The sequence below is a fragment of the Cucurbita maxima genome, unplaced genomic scaffold, assembly GCF_002738345.1.
Source record: "Cucurbita maxima cultivar Rimu unplaced genomic scaffold, Cmax_1.0 Cma_Scf00010, whole genome shotgun sequence".
Lineage (NCBI taxonomy): Eukaryota > Viridiplantae > Streptophyta > Magnoliopsida > Cucurbitales > Cucurbitaceae > Cucurbita > Cucurbita maxima.
The window spans coordinates 1935240-1951466 of NW_019272026.1; the positions used below are offsets into that span (position 1 = coordinate 1935240).

At 35.4% G+C, this 16227-nt stretch overlaps 2 protein-coding genes across 2 annotated transcripts in view; both read right to left on the bottom strand.

Annotated features, from left to right (window-relative positions):
• Positions 1-108: 108 nt before the first annotated feature.
• Positions 109-16227, bottom strand: part of LOC111485389 (rho GTPase-activating protein 7-like) — a 21084-nt gene continuing 4965 nt past the window's right edge. Inside the window, exons 3-22 of the mRNA XM_023132257.1 lie at positions 15984-16060; positions 13966-14036; positions 13804-13882; positions 13559-13703; positions 13313-13432; positions 12184-12261; positions 11996-12051; positions 11839-11908; positions 11516-11603; positions 10285-10528; positions 9650-9871; positions 8483-8812; positions 5288-5337; positions 4049-4109; positions 3887-3970; positions 3438-3551; positions 3180-3349; positions 1142-1211; positions 734-937; positions 109-646 (exon numbers count right to left, since the gene is read on the bottom strand). Of these exons, the coding sequence (XP_022988025.1) occupies positions 458-646; positions 734-937; positions 1142-1211; positions 3180-3349; positions 3438-3551; positions 3887-3970; positions 4049-4109; positions 5288-5337; positions 8483-8812; positions 9650-9871; positions 10285-10528; positions 11516-11603; positions 11839-11908; positions 11996-12051; positions 12184-12261; positions 13313-13432; positions 13559-13703; positions 13804-13882; positions 13966-14036; positions 15984-16060 (2522 nt within the window). The 3' untranslated portion in view covers positions 109-457. The remainder of the gene's footprint in view (positions 647-733; positions 938-1141; positions 1212-3179; positions 3350-3437; positions 3552-3886; positions 3971-4048; positions 4110-5287; positions 5338-8482; positions 8813-9649; positions 9872-10284; positions 10529-11515; positions 11604-11838; positions 11909-11995; positions 12052-12183; positions 12262-13312; positions 13433-13558; positions 13704-13803; positions 13883-13965; positions 14037-15983; positions 16061-16227) is intronic.
• The window catches only part of LOC111485396 (pentatricopeptide repeat-containing protein At4g28010-like), a 13193-nt gene continuing 12380 nt past the window's right edge, over positions 15415-16227 (bottom strand). The window contains exon 3 of the mRNA XM_023132263.1: positions 15415-15427. The gene's annotated coding sequence lies outside the window, so the exon portion shown is untranslated. The remainder of the gene's footprint in view (positions 15428-16227) is intronic.

Genomic DNA, 16227 nt, shown 5'->3' on the forward strand with positions numbered 1-16227 from the left:
AGACATCCATAACTAACATATAAAACGTTTACAAGAACAATAAAAAAGGTCGAAACACTCATCAATATTATGGAAAATGGAGGATTTTCCCTTGAACACCCACCAAAAGGGATAAAATTTCCAATCTCTGGAACTAAACATATATTGTGTATGTTCAATGACAAGGCCTTAAACTACTATTGTTACAACACGAGCCACCTTTGCTTAGTCTAATCCTCAATAAAATCAAAACAAAATAAGTGAAGTAGGATACAAAACAAACTAAAGTCCTCGTGGAGAAGGGAAAAAAGGGAGGAAGAAAGGAAATTAAAGATGACATTCCCATGAAAGACCAAACTTAAATATTAGAAAGGCACACACAATAATAAACTTGCTTAATATACGTGTAAGAGAAGGATATACAAGAAATGGATGATTGGAACTAATTAGGGATATAGACTTGCCTGCTCAGTGTTTGTTATTTCCATGGTGGAGATGGTGGTTGCTTATAGATGAAGTCTTGTGAGGATGATGCACCATAATTTAAATCAAGATTATGGAGCTGCTCCATCAACTGAGAACGTCTCTCCTTGAAGAAATCGAGCCGTGTCGTTAATTCTACCAATGTTGAGGAAGGCACGGTCGAGTGTCTCGTGTAATCCAAAACCTGGGAACAGATTTTTAAGTTTCAATGTAAAAGATATTCTAGACCTCAGACATTCAGATATAACTTTTAAGAAGTGGGTGTTTTCACCTCTCCTGCTTTTGAAGTAGAAGGCAAAGAAGCAGAATCAACAGCGAGTTCATCCACCGACATGCTAGTTGAAACCTCGGTACATTTCGAGTCACTTGGACTTATCGAATCCATAAATAGTTTCCGTGGAGTTGGCTTATTACTGTTCGCAGATCCTAATACTTGTCCTTTGATATTTCTCCAATCACTTCCCATGGAACCCTCCTGAACCAAAAATGGAAACAGATTTCAGTTTAATTTACAAGACGAGGAAGGTCAAAATAAAATGAAAAATGAATTGTTAAAGTTGCAGATAAATTAGAGCATCCTACTCCAAGTGGAAGTCAGAAATGGAAATATTATATATCTTATCTATTACGTATCTGAATAGTGATAAAGCTATACAACCAGCCACCAAAGTTAGCATACCTCATTCCTTTGTTTTCTTTCATGATTAACAAAAGCAAGGGTCGAATCAAAATCTTGCTGAAGGAATCTCCTGAAAGAAGTAAGAATATTGAGGAGAAAAGTAGAACTTTCACAGTGTAAAAGCAACACTATTTATCAAAGCACTCAATGTCATACACGCAAATACATATATGGTAAGACCATAGCTTTCATTGAAAAAAATGATAGAATATATAAGCGCATACAAAAAACAAGAACAAAACAAGCACACAAAAGGAGTTTTCAACTAGAGGGAGGTTTTAAAATGTGTAAAATAGTACTGTCATCAGCCTATCAAGCTGAGCAGGTGGGCAGCTGTAGTAGGCTGTGAGGTGGGAGCCTTCTCTTCCTATCTAGGTTTACCTCGTGGACATAATTTAGGAGCCTAGCATTTTGGGAATCTATCATAAGAGAAACTCGAAAGAGGCCTGCTTCTTGGAAGAAAAGATTCTTCTTGACATGCCAATCTATTTATGTCCCTGTTTATAGTTCTTAGTGCGATTAGCAAACCATAGAGAAGCTTGTGGAGAGTTTCCTATGGGAGGGGGGTTGATGAAGGGAAGGAGCCCTCCTTGTGAGGTGGGAGTGGCATCTAAGCCATCATGAATCTGACAACTTATGTTTGAGTGAACTCTAAAAAACCCATGGAAAGAGATTTCTGTTGAACTCCCTGTTCTTTCTCAATTCGTTCACTTTGGGAGGATATGTGATTGGACAACAATTCTCTTTGCTCCGTGTTTCCTCACTATATCAATTATCCTCTTTGAGAAATCATTTAATGGCTACAATCTTTTCTTATTTTGAGAACTCGATGTCTCTCTCCTTCATTAGGGATACATCGGCCATTGCCCAAAAAAAATACAACAGATGTCATGGCTCTTTTAACTTTGTTGGGAGAGGTTTACTTTAACCCCCATGCGATGGGATGTTCTTTGGAGTCAAAAGGCTTTCCTACACCTTTTTGGTATATGGTTAGTCCTTCCTTGCAACAGTTTGTATCTTATCCTTAGAGTGGAAGGTGAAATTTTAAATAAGGTTAAGATCTTCGTGTGGCAGGTAATGCACAGAAGAGCGAACACCTTGGATCGGGTTTCAAGTAGGGTGTCCAATTTGGTAAACTGCTTTATTGTTTGCAGGAGTGTGGCAGAGAATTTCAATCATATTCATTAGAGATGTGGTTTTAAAAGAAAACTGTGAAATTTCTTTGAGGTGTTTAAGCTTGCTTTGCTAGTTCTCACCGTTGTAGAGAGACAATCAAGGAGTTTCTTTTCCAACTGCCCTTTCGTGAGAATGAGCTTTTTTGTGGAAGGCTGTATGTTATTTTGTGGGGTTTTTGGACTCAAAAGAAATAATTGGATCTTTAGATAGTTGGAGAGCTCTCCAAGTGATGTTAGGTCCCTTGTTAGATTCCATATTCCTCTTTGGGCTTTGGTTATGAAGTTATTTTGTACATAACCATAAGGTCTTATCTCATAATTTGAGCCGCTCCGTGTACGCTTTTCTTTTGTACTCCTCTGTATTCTTTCATTTTTTTCCCCTCAATCTGATTTATCATTAAAAAAAAAAAAAAAAAAAAAAAAAAAAAAAAAAAAAAAAAAAAAAAAAAAAAAAAAAAAAAAAAAAAAAAAAAAANAAAAAAAAAAAAAAAAAAAAAAAAAAAAAAAAAAAAAAAAAATCCTCCAAGATGCCAAAAACCAACCAGAGATTTAATCATAGTCTAATAACCTTAGGACCTTCAAACTAACAAACCAACAAGGTAACTGTTGAACGAATGACCTTAATTAAGGAATGAATGATATGACCTCTAACCTTAATTAAGGAATGATATGACCTCCCTATTTTCCTGTATTGTTAGCTAATATCGAGGAATTTAGTTAGATTTATTTTTTCTGTATTGGTACCTAGAGATTTAGTTAAATTAATTTTTTTTGTATTGTCACCCAATAGGTATTTAAAGACACATATACTCTTCTAAAAAGTTTATAAGAAATGTGAGCAAAACATAATATCAGGAACTCACAGTTGAGAACCATGATTCTGAACATGTTGATATCGGTCACATGCCTCAGATAGAGAACCATAGTTGTGTTGTCGTTGCTGATTCAACTGGTGGTGGAGTTCAGCAACTTTCTGCTTTAACCGAGCCACATCTGCTTCAGCAAGAGCAATCTCCTCAAGCTCCGCCCTCGTCTTCACACCAGCATAATCATGCCTCATAAGAATGAATAAAACTAATGGAGGTGAAAGAAAAAGTAAATGCCAAAACATGCAGACAAACCTTTGAATCCATGCCACGCGAATTATTAAGTTGTCCAGAAGACATGCTTAGGCCAACTTCCAAAGCAGCTCTAAGATCTCTTTCTGCTTGCAATTGCTCTTGCAATCTTAAAACCTACATGATCATTCACATGCTAAGAAACGTATTTAAGAAAACGAATATGCATTTAAATGCACAAAGCATCTTAGATGAAAACTTTCACTGCTTGTTGGAAAAAAAAAAATAAGAACAAGAGAATGAGGAAAAAAATGAGAAAACTATACTATATCTACATAAATGACTTCCGAGGCCACTCCCGTCATCAAACCAAATCTCAGAAACTAATAGTTATGAACATTTTTTTATTAAAATTGAACGACCGGTGTTATAGTATTAAATTTTGCGGCTTAATTATCCCAAAGATTTACTAGAAAAATAAACCACAAGCATTCACCATCCCAGAAACGTACATCTTGTTCAAGTGCCAACCGCCGCTCATGCAAAGCTTGTTTCCTTCTTTCCAAGCTGGCTTGTAAAATTGCATTTCCTCTAGCCTACACAACATGGATATTCTGTAAATACTATAATCACATACCGGTTCTTCAAATAGCAAAGTTGGAAAGGTTGACTACCTCCTTGGCAATCCTCTGTTGCAAGTCATTTTTTGTCATCTCAAGCCTCTGAATAGCAAGTCTACAAAATAATTGAAATTTGTCTTTAGGGAAAAGACCAGTTCATGGTGAAGCAGCATTGGGAGGGGAGGAAAAGACCCATGGAACCAACAAAAAGTATACGATGTTTCTAGATAAGAACCCCAAAACGTATAAAAGAAATTTTGATTCAGTAACTTCAACAGTCCAATTGTCTTCCTTCAAGGATTTTTTTTTTTTTTTTTTTTTTTTTTTTTTTTTTTTTTTTTTTTTTTTTTTTTTTTTTTTTTTTTTTTTTTTTTTTTTTTTTTTTTTTTTTTTTTTTTTTTTTTTTTTTTTTTTTTTTTTTTTTTTTTTTTTTTTTTTTTTTTTTTTTTTTTTTTTTTTAAGAGACAATTTCATTGATAATTGAAATTTACAAGAGGGATGTATAATCCATGGTGTTTACAAAATACCTTTCCAATTTGCAATGAGAGAGGTATAACTATAGGAAGTAAAAATATTAGACAGTTAACACTAAGATATAGCTTGGTAAACAACATTGTCGAAAAGTTTTGTGTAGGTCTGTGTCTTTTATGCAAATATTCTCTTATTTCTTTCTTTCCCGATATTCCAAAAGAAAGTCATGATGAGGTTTTTCCATAATAGGGCTTTTGCGTTCTTGATTCCTTCAAAGATTTATATATATCATTTAATAAGTGTCCAAAAGTGACCAATGTACAACTCAAGAACTACCCTAATAGGAAAAGGTATACAAACAAAACGATTATTTTATTATTATTTGATAAGGAAATGATCAATGTATCTCATTCAAGAAAGAAGCCAACCAACACAACAACCTTGGGAACGATTGGACAAGACATCCCTTTTCCCAACGAAGGATCATACATCCAAAAAAATAAAATTAGAACGTTATTATTCTATTCCAGTTACTCTGTACGTGAAATTTTGTCCTCTAATGATTTTTTCTGTTTCATTTCAATCAAATGTCCAAAATGTGGAAATTGCAAAACAAGTCCTAAGCACCTTTTCCATGCCAATCCTCATGTCTTCCATAACTATAACAGAATTTGAACATTTTCTGAATAGATTTTTTTCCCTCTTTTTGACAAGAAACATGAATGAGCTAATTAAGCACGTATGTGTTCAAATTGAGCTCATAAAAATCACAACATGCAGACAGATTTCGTATCTTAAGCAAAAAGCCAATGAACATCTTACTCTTCTTCTCCAGAAGAATCTACTGACTCAATAGAGGGTGTCTTTCTTGCCTGCAACAAATAAAATCAAGATGAAGTTTTAATTTAATGAACCAAGCAAACATTTTAAGGTCCAGACTACTGCACAAGAGTGCCTGTATTAATATCACTTGTCAGAATCGGTGATCATTTTTTATAAGATTGTCTGTATCAGTGATAAAAAGAAAGCATAACAAGTAATCTTGTTGTAGCAGTAAAATTGATTGGTTTGCTTCTATTTTTCTTTCTTTCTTTTTTTATGAGAAATCAAGCTTTTATCAAGAAAACTGAAGGAATAACACCTGTTTATTTGTTTTGTTAAAAGAGTAGCTCTAGGTGCGCAGCAGCACCTCAACTAATCCTAATCGTCTAAGGATAGCCCACATGTCTACACATTAGATCTCAAGAAACACAAAGAGAGATTCTAACCTAAGACCTCAGCATTTGTATGCCAAATTCCCGAAATCCTCAATTCCACAGATGATGAGGAAGTGGCTATCACTGCTAGTCAATTATCACGTTCCATATGGCTGTTAGTTTTTATTGCGTCCTGACCTCCTTGAGCATTTTGGACACTGATTGTCCTTCCTAAAAGAAGTGGATAAGGTCATCCAGAAGCATGATTTGACCAAAAAAAGTTGTCTTTTTTCCTTTGGACAATGATTAATGACAGTTCAAACACATAGATCATGCAGTACTGTTGTGGTGCATGCTTGAAGGGCTCACTGGGGACTCTCCTTCCCCAGATGGTTTATGCTTCATTAAGAGACTGAGATATTAGCACCACCTTTTCATGAGCTACCCTTCATTCAAGCCAGTGGAAGACCTTTGCAATTTTTATGCTTCTTGTGTTGACTTAAAAATATGGAATTGTTTCATGAGAGATGTGGTAGGAAAGGAAAAGGAGGCTTTTACAGTATAAGGATAGAGTAGATAGTGAGGTTTGGGATTTGTTGTTTTTGTAGCTTCTCGGAATATTACTTAAAAGAGATTTGTAAGTGCTTCACTATTTCTTCTTCCAACAAGAAGTTGAGAGATTCTGCTACACCCCTATGAAGTTGGAAAGCCTTCCCTACCTTTTGTTTGCTTCATTCTTTAAATAAACATAAGAGAGAGAGTGAGAGACAGAGAGAGACAGAGAAAAGAGAGAGCTCTCTGCTGGGAAATCCCAGATGGATAGTGACAGAGTTTTCTGCCAAATGGCAAAAGCTTGATATTGACGCTATAAAAATGAAAGTCATCTTACATTTCAAAAGAGAGTATGGCTTACTTTCATTCAGGTTTTACTTTCTAACACTCCCACGTACTACTGTCTTGAAGATATGGGCTATGGAGATGGAGAAAAGTATCAGATATTTCTTTCGGGAAGAAGTTTTTAAGAATGGGGTAGACATTCTCTCAGGGCAGAAACATGTTTTTTCTCCTCTGGACACAATCAGCTCTACATTATAAATATATTAAAGGTGAATGCCTCCTTTTCATTCAAAGGATTGGACGTTCCTTATGGAGAATGCTATTTGTCAAAACGTTATGTCTATTGAGGAGAAAGTCCCTTCGGATGGTCTACGGCTTAGCACCACTATAATACCCAGAGAAGTGAGCCTTTTTTTTCCATTAAACAAAATAGTTTTACTGCTGAAAAGTGAAATTTGATTTTCAAGGTGAGGAGTGGATATTTTATCAGATATTAGGAGGATTTTAAATTTGAGAATTCCTCGTTATATAACTTCTTCCCTAGATTCTGCTCTACATAATAGTTCTTAAGATTGGAGATTTAGCCCTAAATCTCTTGTCAATTCTCTTGTAAATTATACTTTAACGATCTTTCCACTGACTTTCTGGTGAGAAACTGAATTTTTAATGAGAAAAATGAAAGAATAACAAGGACACACAAAAAAGGGCAAGTCCAACGAAGAATAAACTACGGAAAATGATCAATCCAACAAAATCAAACCAAAATCATAACTACAAAAAGGCCAAGTGATCAATGACCACAGAGAGATATTAAGACTTGCCACCTATCAATCCTCACAAATCTGTCCACTGATGAAGCTATAATGCCTCTTGATATATGCTTGTGGACTGGAGAAGGACAGTCTAGGTGCTAATACATGTGACGCTATTCTCCTTGGAATCGCTAAGCTGTCACCCCTACTAATTACAACACTTGCACTCCTCATATCCATTCTAGAATGCTCATTGTCGTAATTTTTGGTGAGTTCATGAAAACTGGTCAACGAACTGAATTGCTCCATGCCAACTGATTTAGTTTAGTTTTCATAGTCTCTCGACCTACTTTGGTTAAGTGTTTATCATCGGTTTAGTTCATTTTTGGTTTGGTTTTACAAAAAATGATATACGCAAAACTATAACATACTACCAGAAAACCTTTGATCTACTGGCAAAAATGAATATGATACAGGCGTTACTACTTTGGCTTGCTGCTAAATTTGAACGGCTTTATTCTACGAGAGCCCAACAAACCAATTAATACCTGGAAAGGGAACTACAAATAAGAGTTTCAACACACGATCAGAAAAGGGTAGATATAGAAGTACATATACTCGTACGGACATCTAAACCTACCGAAGTACTAGGCTGTTTTATTGAGGATAAGGTAGGATTCGATTGATGCAATAAGTACAAGCAGATAGCCAGTTGTAGTTATCTAATGACAGTGCATACTAAAATGTTAACCTTTCCACAAACTACAGTCTTGGATCTAAGGGTTAACTAGAGAGCTTTTTTTTTGCATCTGTCTTTGACAGACTCTTGTCAAAGCTTTCCCTTTTGCAGAACAGTGCATGTTAAGAAACTTAGAAGAAAGAACTTCGTTGGATTTCTTGATGGATAATACCTTTAAAAAGGATCACCTACACTAGTAATGGTAGATACCTTTGAACAAGTATGAGGGGAAATGCCAAGAAGTAGTATTCTTAGTAGACTATGATCAGTTTAATTTCGATGAATAAGTGTCCTTGACATAAGTTTCTTTCCCTGACCATTACCTCTAATTCATCCGTACTAATTGAAATATCTTTTTAGGTTAGCTTTTAAAGATTTCACAACAGCAATTTATTTACGCATATGTTCTTGCAAAAATTTTAAAACAGTAAAAGGAGAGAATAATTTCACTTCTACTCTAATATTCTTCAACTAAAAAACAATGAAAACTTACATTGCTCCTTCCCCAGAAAGTTGTTCTCTTAGCATTAATATTAGAGCTTGAAACTTTACCAACTGGCTTCCCAGAACTTGACTCATTTCCTGGATCCATTGAATTTAAGATCTCTCCCATTGATCGGTAAGATTCACCAGCAGGCAAGATACTTGGAGTTTCCATCTCAGTTAGAGTGCTCACATTTCCTTTCTTTTGTTTGCTTTGGTCCCCAATCGGTTGAACATTGGTGTCAGAGTTCTTATGATGATCAAGACATGAATTTGAACTCTGAGCTAAATCATGATTTTCTCGTGGGGATCCAACATCCGAGTCATCACCTCCAAAAGGCTGTTCATATACAGAAATTTGTGCATGTTCATTAACATTTCATTGGTTAACAAGGATATTATTCAAGGAAGAGAAACAAATAGTCCTGATGAAGAACAGCACAAAGTTCTATCGATTTTATGTCTGTGTTGACTCAACTTAATATTAATAGATGATAAGCACCGTGACTTATCCAGGTCTTTCACTAGAGAAGGTAACATGCATTTCTGGATGGAACCGAAGCAGCAAATTAACTTGAGAAAATGCAACATTATCAAGATCTTACATTATTCAAGGCCATAGAGCTGCTAATAAATCATCGTGAAAAAGAGCTCAATAAGAATCCTCTACACAAGAAAACTATTCTTCAAATTACGCTTTAGGAGATTCACCAATAAGCTTGTTGATTATGGTAAGAGTTTAGTTCTCTTCTGCTGCATGTATTTTCCATCGTTTTTTTATAGGAAACAAAAAAAACATTAACTTCCAAAACAGGTTTAAAAAACAATTTAGTAACAAAAAAGGGGAAAAGAAAAAACAAAACAACTTAGAATTTGAAGATCAGAAATCCAACCATGAGAAAATTAGAAATTACAATAGTTGATTGCAACTGTAATAGCAAATGCTTTTAATTTCAAGTAAACATTTTTTTTTATCAATTTAGCATATGGTCCTTCCTATGAATCCCTGCCCCCAGACCAAGGAGATTTCGTATTTCCCTTGGTTCTATTTTTATAACCCTTTATAAGATCAATGATATGCCTCTGTTTATAAAGAAGATAAAGAAAGAAAAATTAAGGAAAAGTTAACCAACAAAAATGCAGTGTTTCAAAAATTAAGAATGAGGAGACAGAGAACCTTATAGTCATAAAGATCACTTCCAGCATAGCCACTACTTTCACTCAATTTTCCACTGAGTACACGCTCAGGATCATCATCTGTGTCTGGATCAACCCCATTTTCCACATTGTGATAGCCATTTCCTTTCACATCAAGATTTTCATCATCAGTGGAATCATCACTTCCACTATTTTCAATCTGAGAATCTGCTGAAATTGAGCATCTGTGTAGATTCTCATCCTGGAAGATATCACAAAAAACAAAAGAGAATCATAATGATAGAAAAGAATTGAAATGCAATTAATAAGTAATTAGACCGTGTTTGTCAATATTGTTACCCAACCACTACTATGTTTGTTTTTCCTCAAGCATAACAAAAAGATTGTGTGTTGAAGATTTTATTTTAATGAGAAAATTTATATGAAAGGAGATGCAATCGGGGAATACAGCCCTACCCTGAAACAAAAAAAAGGAGGATGCAAAAAGGGAAAGCAAAAAAACAAAGGTGGATATCATCTTCCAACTTGGTTGAAATCATTTTATATGAAGAGCTTGAAGCTCGTTAAGGGACCAAGTTACCATTTAATCTTTCAAAAACCAAACTGCAGCCTTCTAGCAAACACTAAGAAAATGCTTAAAAGGCAAGTACTTACATCAAAAATATTCTCAAACTCCTCCAGAAGAGTTGTAACAATTGCTTGAGCATTATTAGCTGCATTGGCAGCGGCAAGCAGCTGTGCAGAGTTATCACCACTTACATCAAACTCATCTTCCAACTCACATTCGCCAGCTAATAAAGGTCGTAACAGCAAAGGTGCCATGCAAGCAGCAACAGCAGATGGAGTCATCCGATTCTCGTGAGCATGAGAAGAGATGGTATGCATCATCTTTAAAACTCTAGAAAGAGAATGAAAAATCAAATTGACATATTGGGAAATGCAAGAATGATATGTTTATTATTAAAAAAAATGCAACGATGATAGAAAGTTCCGAAATTTGTGACAGTATTTAAAGACAGAAAATTCAAGCTGGCCTACCAACGTACCAAGAATACAGAAAGCTTACAGCTATAAAAGTAAATAACTAAATTTTAATGGAAAAATATGCTTTGATTAAGAAAAAAATGAAATTAAAAAATTACTTAATTAGGACACGTATGTAAACTGATCTCAAATTAAAGGGAACGGGATGACAACTACCAAGTGGCAAACCGTCAGTGAAATATCATTCTTACAAAGGCAAGTTCCTCTGCAAGTGCAACAGAGCTATCATAAAATGCAGTAATGTTATTACATTTTAGAATGCACAAAATAAGATCAACTGTTTACAAGTATTGTGATCTTTAAGTTCTCTATTTAAAGGATGAGGATGTAGTGATCTTTAACAGAACCAAGTGAAAATGAAAAATAAATATTTAAAATTACAGATGTTAATGAGGATGATGAGCGCCAGAAAAATGTAAGAAAGGCGTTGAAGACATTTTGAGTCGAGGCACGAGAGAGATCACTTACCAAATAATATATTTACTAGAGTACTTATTAAATATTTAGACAATACCTATTAGCTAAAAATTCGTACCAACCTGAAACATAAATTCACTTCAGGTCTTAGAAACTGAATACATGAATGTCTTTTATAGCAACTATTCTATTCTATTCTTAAACTGCCAATTTTCATCACTACATACCAAATTCCCCGTAAGAGACGTACTATAAATTAAGATTAACATAACCAAAGAGAAAAAGACGATCGACCAATTGATAGACCTTGCAATGAAAGCCTTCTCTTCACAAGTACTTTTTTGCAATATGATTAAATGAATATGATAAACAAAAGATACAAAAATTTACTTTGAAAGAAATGCAACTATGGATTATCACTAACCTTTGTAACAAACGCCGGTTTGGTTCAGGAAAAGTCTCCAATATAGATGATCGCATGGCATTAATCCGCACCTCTTTTCGATCAATTTCTTAAACAGTGGAACAATAATTCAAATGATCAATGCCAATCCATTTACATTTTATTAAACAAAACAAGCCAAAAAGTGATCATCCCTGATTCTAAGATGATTTGTTAGATTATCCTCAACTTTAAATGACGAATTCTCTCACATTCTATCCACAACCTATGATTGGTGCCACAATATTTTCTTTTCCACACATGTAAGGGTTTCAAAAAAATTATAATGGGGTTAGCGAACTTACTATAAGCCTCAAGCAATGCAGTGCAGCACGAAGCTGGAACTGGTGATGAGGGAAGCTCTCTTAGAATGTGCTACATTTCAAGTTACTCATTAAGAAGCAGAACTTGTACATATAAATAAAATATCAAGGTAATCATCAATATAGTAAAGGGAAGTACCTTAATACAATCACCAATGACATGAGCATCCTCATCAGAACCAAACTCTGTCTTGCCTAGAAGAAATAAATCAAATTAAGGCATGTGTTCCAACTTGGGATGCTTCTATTTGATAGCAAATGGATCATCCACATAATTTTTAGTTTGCTTATTTGTTCCCTCATTAATTAGAAAATTTTAAATAATACCTTGTTCATATTCCTGAACTCTACGGTCTACCTCTTCAACATCTGCAGACTGCCGCAAAATCCCTTCTACCTTGGTGCCTAAAGAGAAGTTTAAAGAAATAAAGTTGATTTAACAATATAACAAGTGAATACCAAGTTTGCATATCATTTGCATCAGAATCAGCCAAGAATATCACTTTACATGAAGGGAAGTTTTTTAAGCTTCAATTTGAGGACATGATCTCTGTGTATCTCATTCCCTAACTCTCATACTATTAATAATTGCATTGACTCTCTTCTCGTATTTCTTCCGGGGGGGTTTGCCACCTCTGATTTTTTCATAGGTTCTTTGGTGCTCAGCCCTCATTGGCGTGTTCTGCACAAATAGGCCACAGGGGATCCCATTCAGATTTTCTCAGATGTTCATTTGCAGTGAATGCTTCGTTGAGCTATCAGAGTTCCCATGGAATGATTTGGGAGTTTTTTCGGAGTTCCTTTGGAATGATTTGGGTTCCTCATGTAGTACTGCGATTGAAGAGTTTCTACACTACCATTTATGTAAGATTGGGAAGCTTTTGCGACAGGCAAATTTCTTTACCATTTTTTGGAGTCTCAGCTCAACAAAACAGGAAGATATTCCAGGGTGCAAAGGGTGGGTGAGTACTATTTAATATAATGCTTCCTATAAGGTAAGATGAGAAAAGATAAAATTAAAAGTGAAATAGCTTTTCAGGATGATATGTTCAGCACTTTCACCGTTGGTGTCGAATAGAATACAAAATTTTGGTTGGAGACGATGATTTTGGAGTCAATTCTGAATTTTGTCATTCGGGGTTGGGGTATTTTTCTAGTCCCATTCGCCAAAAGCAATAAAATTGTCCAAATAGCTGTATAGCTCAATCTCAATTTTAGATGGGCACAAAATTATAGCACCAAAGCACGCTTTCTTGAAGCAGTTGAGATGAAAGAGTATTAAAAATCAAACCATCACTGTTAATAATCAGAAAAAAGAACAACTAAAACATGGATAAAAGAAAGTTTGAATTAGTTACGACCTGATATAACAGATCTACAAAATAAGAAACAGAAATTCAAAGGCACGAAGTGAGAATAGCACTAATTTCATCATAATTTCAAAATAACCTCTTACCGAATGTTTCAAGAAACCAAAGTGCTTTCTCAAGGAAGGATGGACCTCCGTCAATATCTTCCAGTGCAAGTAAAATAGGTCTTCCCACCACCAAAGATTTAACAGGACGCTTATCCCTCCCTGGATATAATTAGTGGAACATTGATGGATTAAGCAAGCGAGTAGGCCACGCATAATCCAAGCATTCAAAAAGGAATAAAACATCGTAATGAATAAGTCATTGCAAAATGATAGCAGAATACGAACATGGATGGAAAGAGCTGTCAATTTTTTCATTAGTGTCACTCCGAAAAATCCCATTATGTCCCATGACAAGGGCAGCACTTGGTGCCTGTGAAAGGGCTTGTTCAAGGGCTGTTTTCCATTCAAACAGATCATCTGAGGTCTCAGCCTTTTTATCACGAGGCACAGGAACAGAAGGATCAGATTAATAAAAACTTAAAAGAAAACAAAATATTATCTGCACATATGATATGTCCTAATTAGAGTACCTTGAGAGTGAAAGCTCGTCCATCACGACCATCAGGAAACAATACAGTCAAGAGCTTTTTATCCTCTCTAACAACCACACTACATGAATAAAGTTGCATGCTTAGGTTCAATAATAGGAAAAAAGAAATTAAAAATTCACATTCACATTAAGAACAACTTACCTCCCTGAATTATTCAAGTCTATGCCCCCCAAAGTAAGATTTACTTCACCCCCTCTTTGAGGAAGTGCACTCTAAATACAAAACAAGAAAGATATCTCAGTTGATATAAATCAATCATGCTACATCCCATCAAAATTTGAAGTTAATACAGGTTTTTTATGAGAAACATCAAAGTTAATACAGTTGACAAGTGAATGGAAGGTATATAAAAATCCACATTTATAGCAGCAGTCAATGAACATTTACTTCATTGGAAAACAAATAACCTGAACAAGAATGGGGAAGATGCTACTAAATAAACATTCATCCACAAAAACAGCCCTCTCTCCTAAAAAGGAGAATGGTGGAGGAACTTCTCAATTGCCTCTCTGCAGCCTAAGAATTGACGAAGTTCAAGCCAAACTCCTTGATAGCCCACTCCAAACTATCCAGAAAACTCACAACTCTAGAAGGTATGGTTGAGGTTCTCAGTTTCCCTCCTATAAAGAATACAACAATGCGGCCCAACCAAAAAGGACCTCTGGCGAAGAGCCTCTTATCTCTTCCGTGCAAAACCTAGCACATAAAAATTTAACCTTCTTTGGAATCTTCACCCTCCTCACCGAGGAAAATTAGAATTGTTCATCAGGGAAAGACAAGATAAGAAACGAAAAAAGAGCTACAAGAAAAGCATTTGGGTGAAGAAGGGCTCCAAAGACGAGTATCCCCTTATTGGGCCGAAAACAAAAATCACCAATCATAGCTAACAATGCCAAGACATTTGTTGTTTCCTTATTGTCAACGGACGACAGAAGCCCACAAAAGGAGACAGTTGAGACTCGGACACGGAAAGGATAGAAGAAATCAAACGGGAAAGAAGACAATTGAAATAAATAGTGAAGCAAAGAGCATAGGGGTCTATCCCCCAACCCCGTATCCTCTCAAAAACAAGTATTTTCTCATCCCCCACCACCAAATGAACAAATTGGGAAAACAAAGGAAACTCAGACGAAATATCTTTTCACGAATTCCTAGAGGTCTCATGACCCCACCATCAGTCCATCCCAGAGAAAAGGTCCATACTTACAAACGATAACCTTTTGTCATAAGGTGCCGGTTTCATGATAGAATCGTCAGAGCCATTTTTCCAACAAAGTCGTGATTCATCAGTCCATCCCTGAACACCTTCTGAGAGTCATCTTTCACCCGCTGCCAGTTGTCTTGAAAAAATGTCATCGAAAACCCATTGGGACCCTAGGCCAAATTTTTATCGAAACGAAGAACAGCCCTTTTGATCTCCTCCATCAAGAAAGGGGTTTCCAGAAAAACTTTGTCCTCTAAGGAGATAGGGAACTAGTCCACACCTTCCACAAAAGGTTGGGGTCCTACCAAAGGGCTAAAAAAAGAAGAGAAGAACAATAGAATCTCCCCCCCAATATCCTTATCCTTTTTCAGCACAATCCCAGCCTCATACTCAATAGAACTAATGAAATTCTTACTCCTCTCACTGTGTAAAAAATATATATCATGTTACAGGCTCCTTCCCTAGCCCAATCCAACCTAGCCTTTTGTCTCCAACCGACTGTTTCCTTTTTGACAATATCAGCGAATTCAGCTTTAAACCTAAACACTCCACCTAACAGACTTGCCCAACTCCCCCTCCATCACTTGAATTTAAAGATTTGCAACACGTCAACCACATTGCCCTTTCAATCATCCAACTCAAGATAATAACTACCAACACAAAGAGAAATCTCTAGCTTAACGAACTGGCCATCTAAATTCTCTAGCCCAACCAAACTGATCGAACAAAAATCTCTACTTTACAAACTGGCATACAAAAGTTATGAAATTATTATGTGATCATCCAAAATAATTCATAACCTTTCTCTAATCCAAAATATGTCATACCAAGATTATCCAAAATGGATTGGATGGAAAGGAAACAAGTCATAACAGGATCATCCAAATACCAAAACAATAAATAAAACTAAAAACAAGGAAGAAAGAAAGAACGAGGAAATTTTAACTATACTAACAGGATCATTTTTAAAGAAAACTAGGGAAGTGCGTGTAAGGATGAACCAGCGCTTCTTCCAAGATTTCCAGCCAAGTCCTGCACAAATTTTGTAGCGATGGAACATTAGCAAAAACACTGAGATTGATGTAAAACCCTTTCCAAGAGAAATAAATATGAAAGTTAAGTTTAGCATCATAGGTACTGGAGGAAAATTGAAAAAAAAAAAAAAAAAAAAAAAAAAAAAAAAAAAAAAAAAAAAAAAA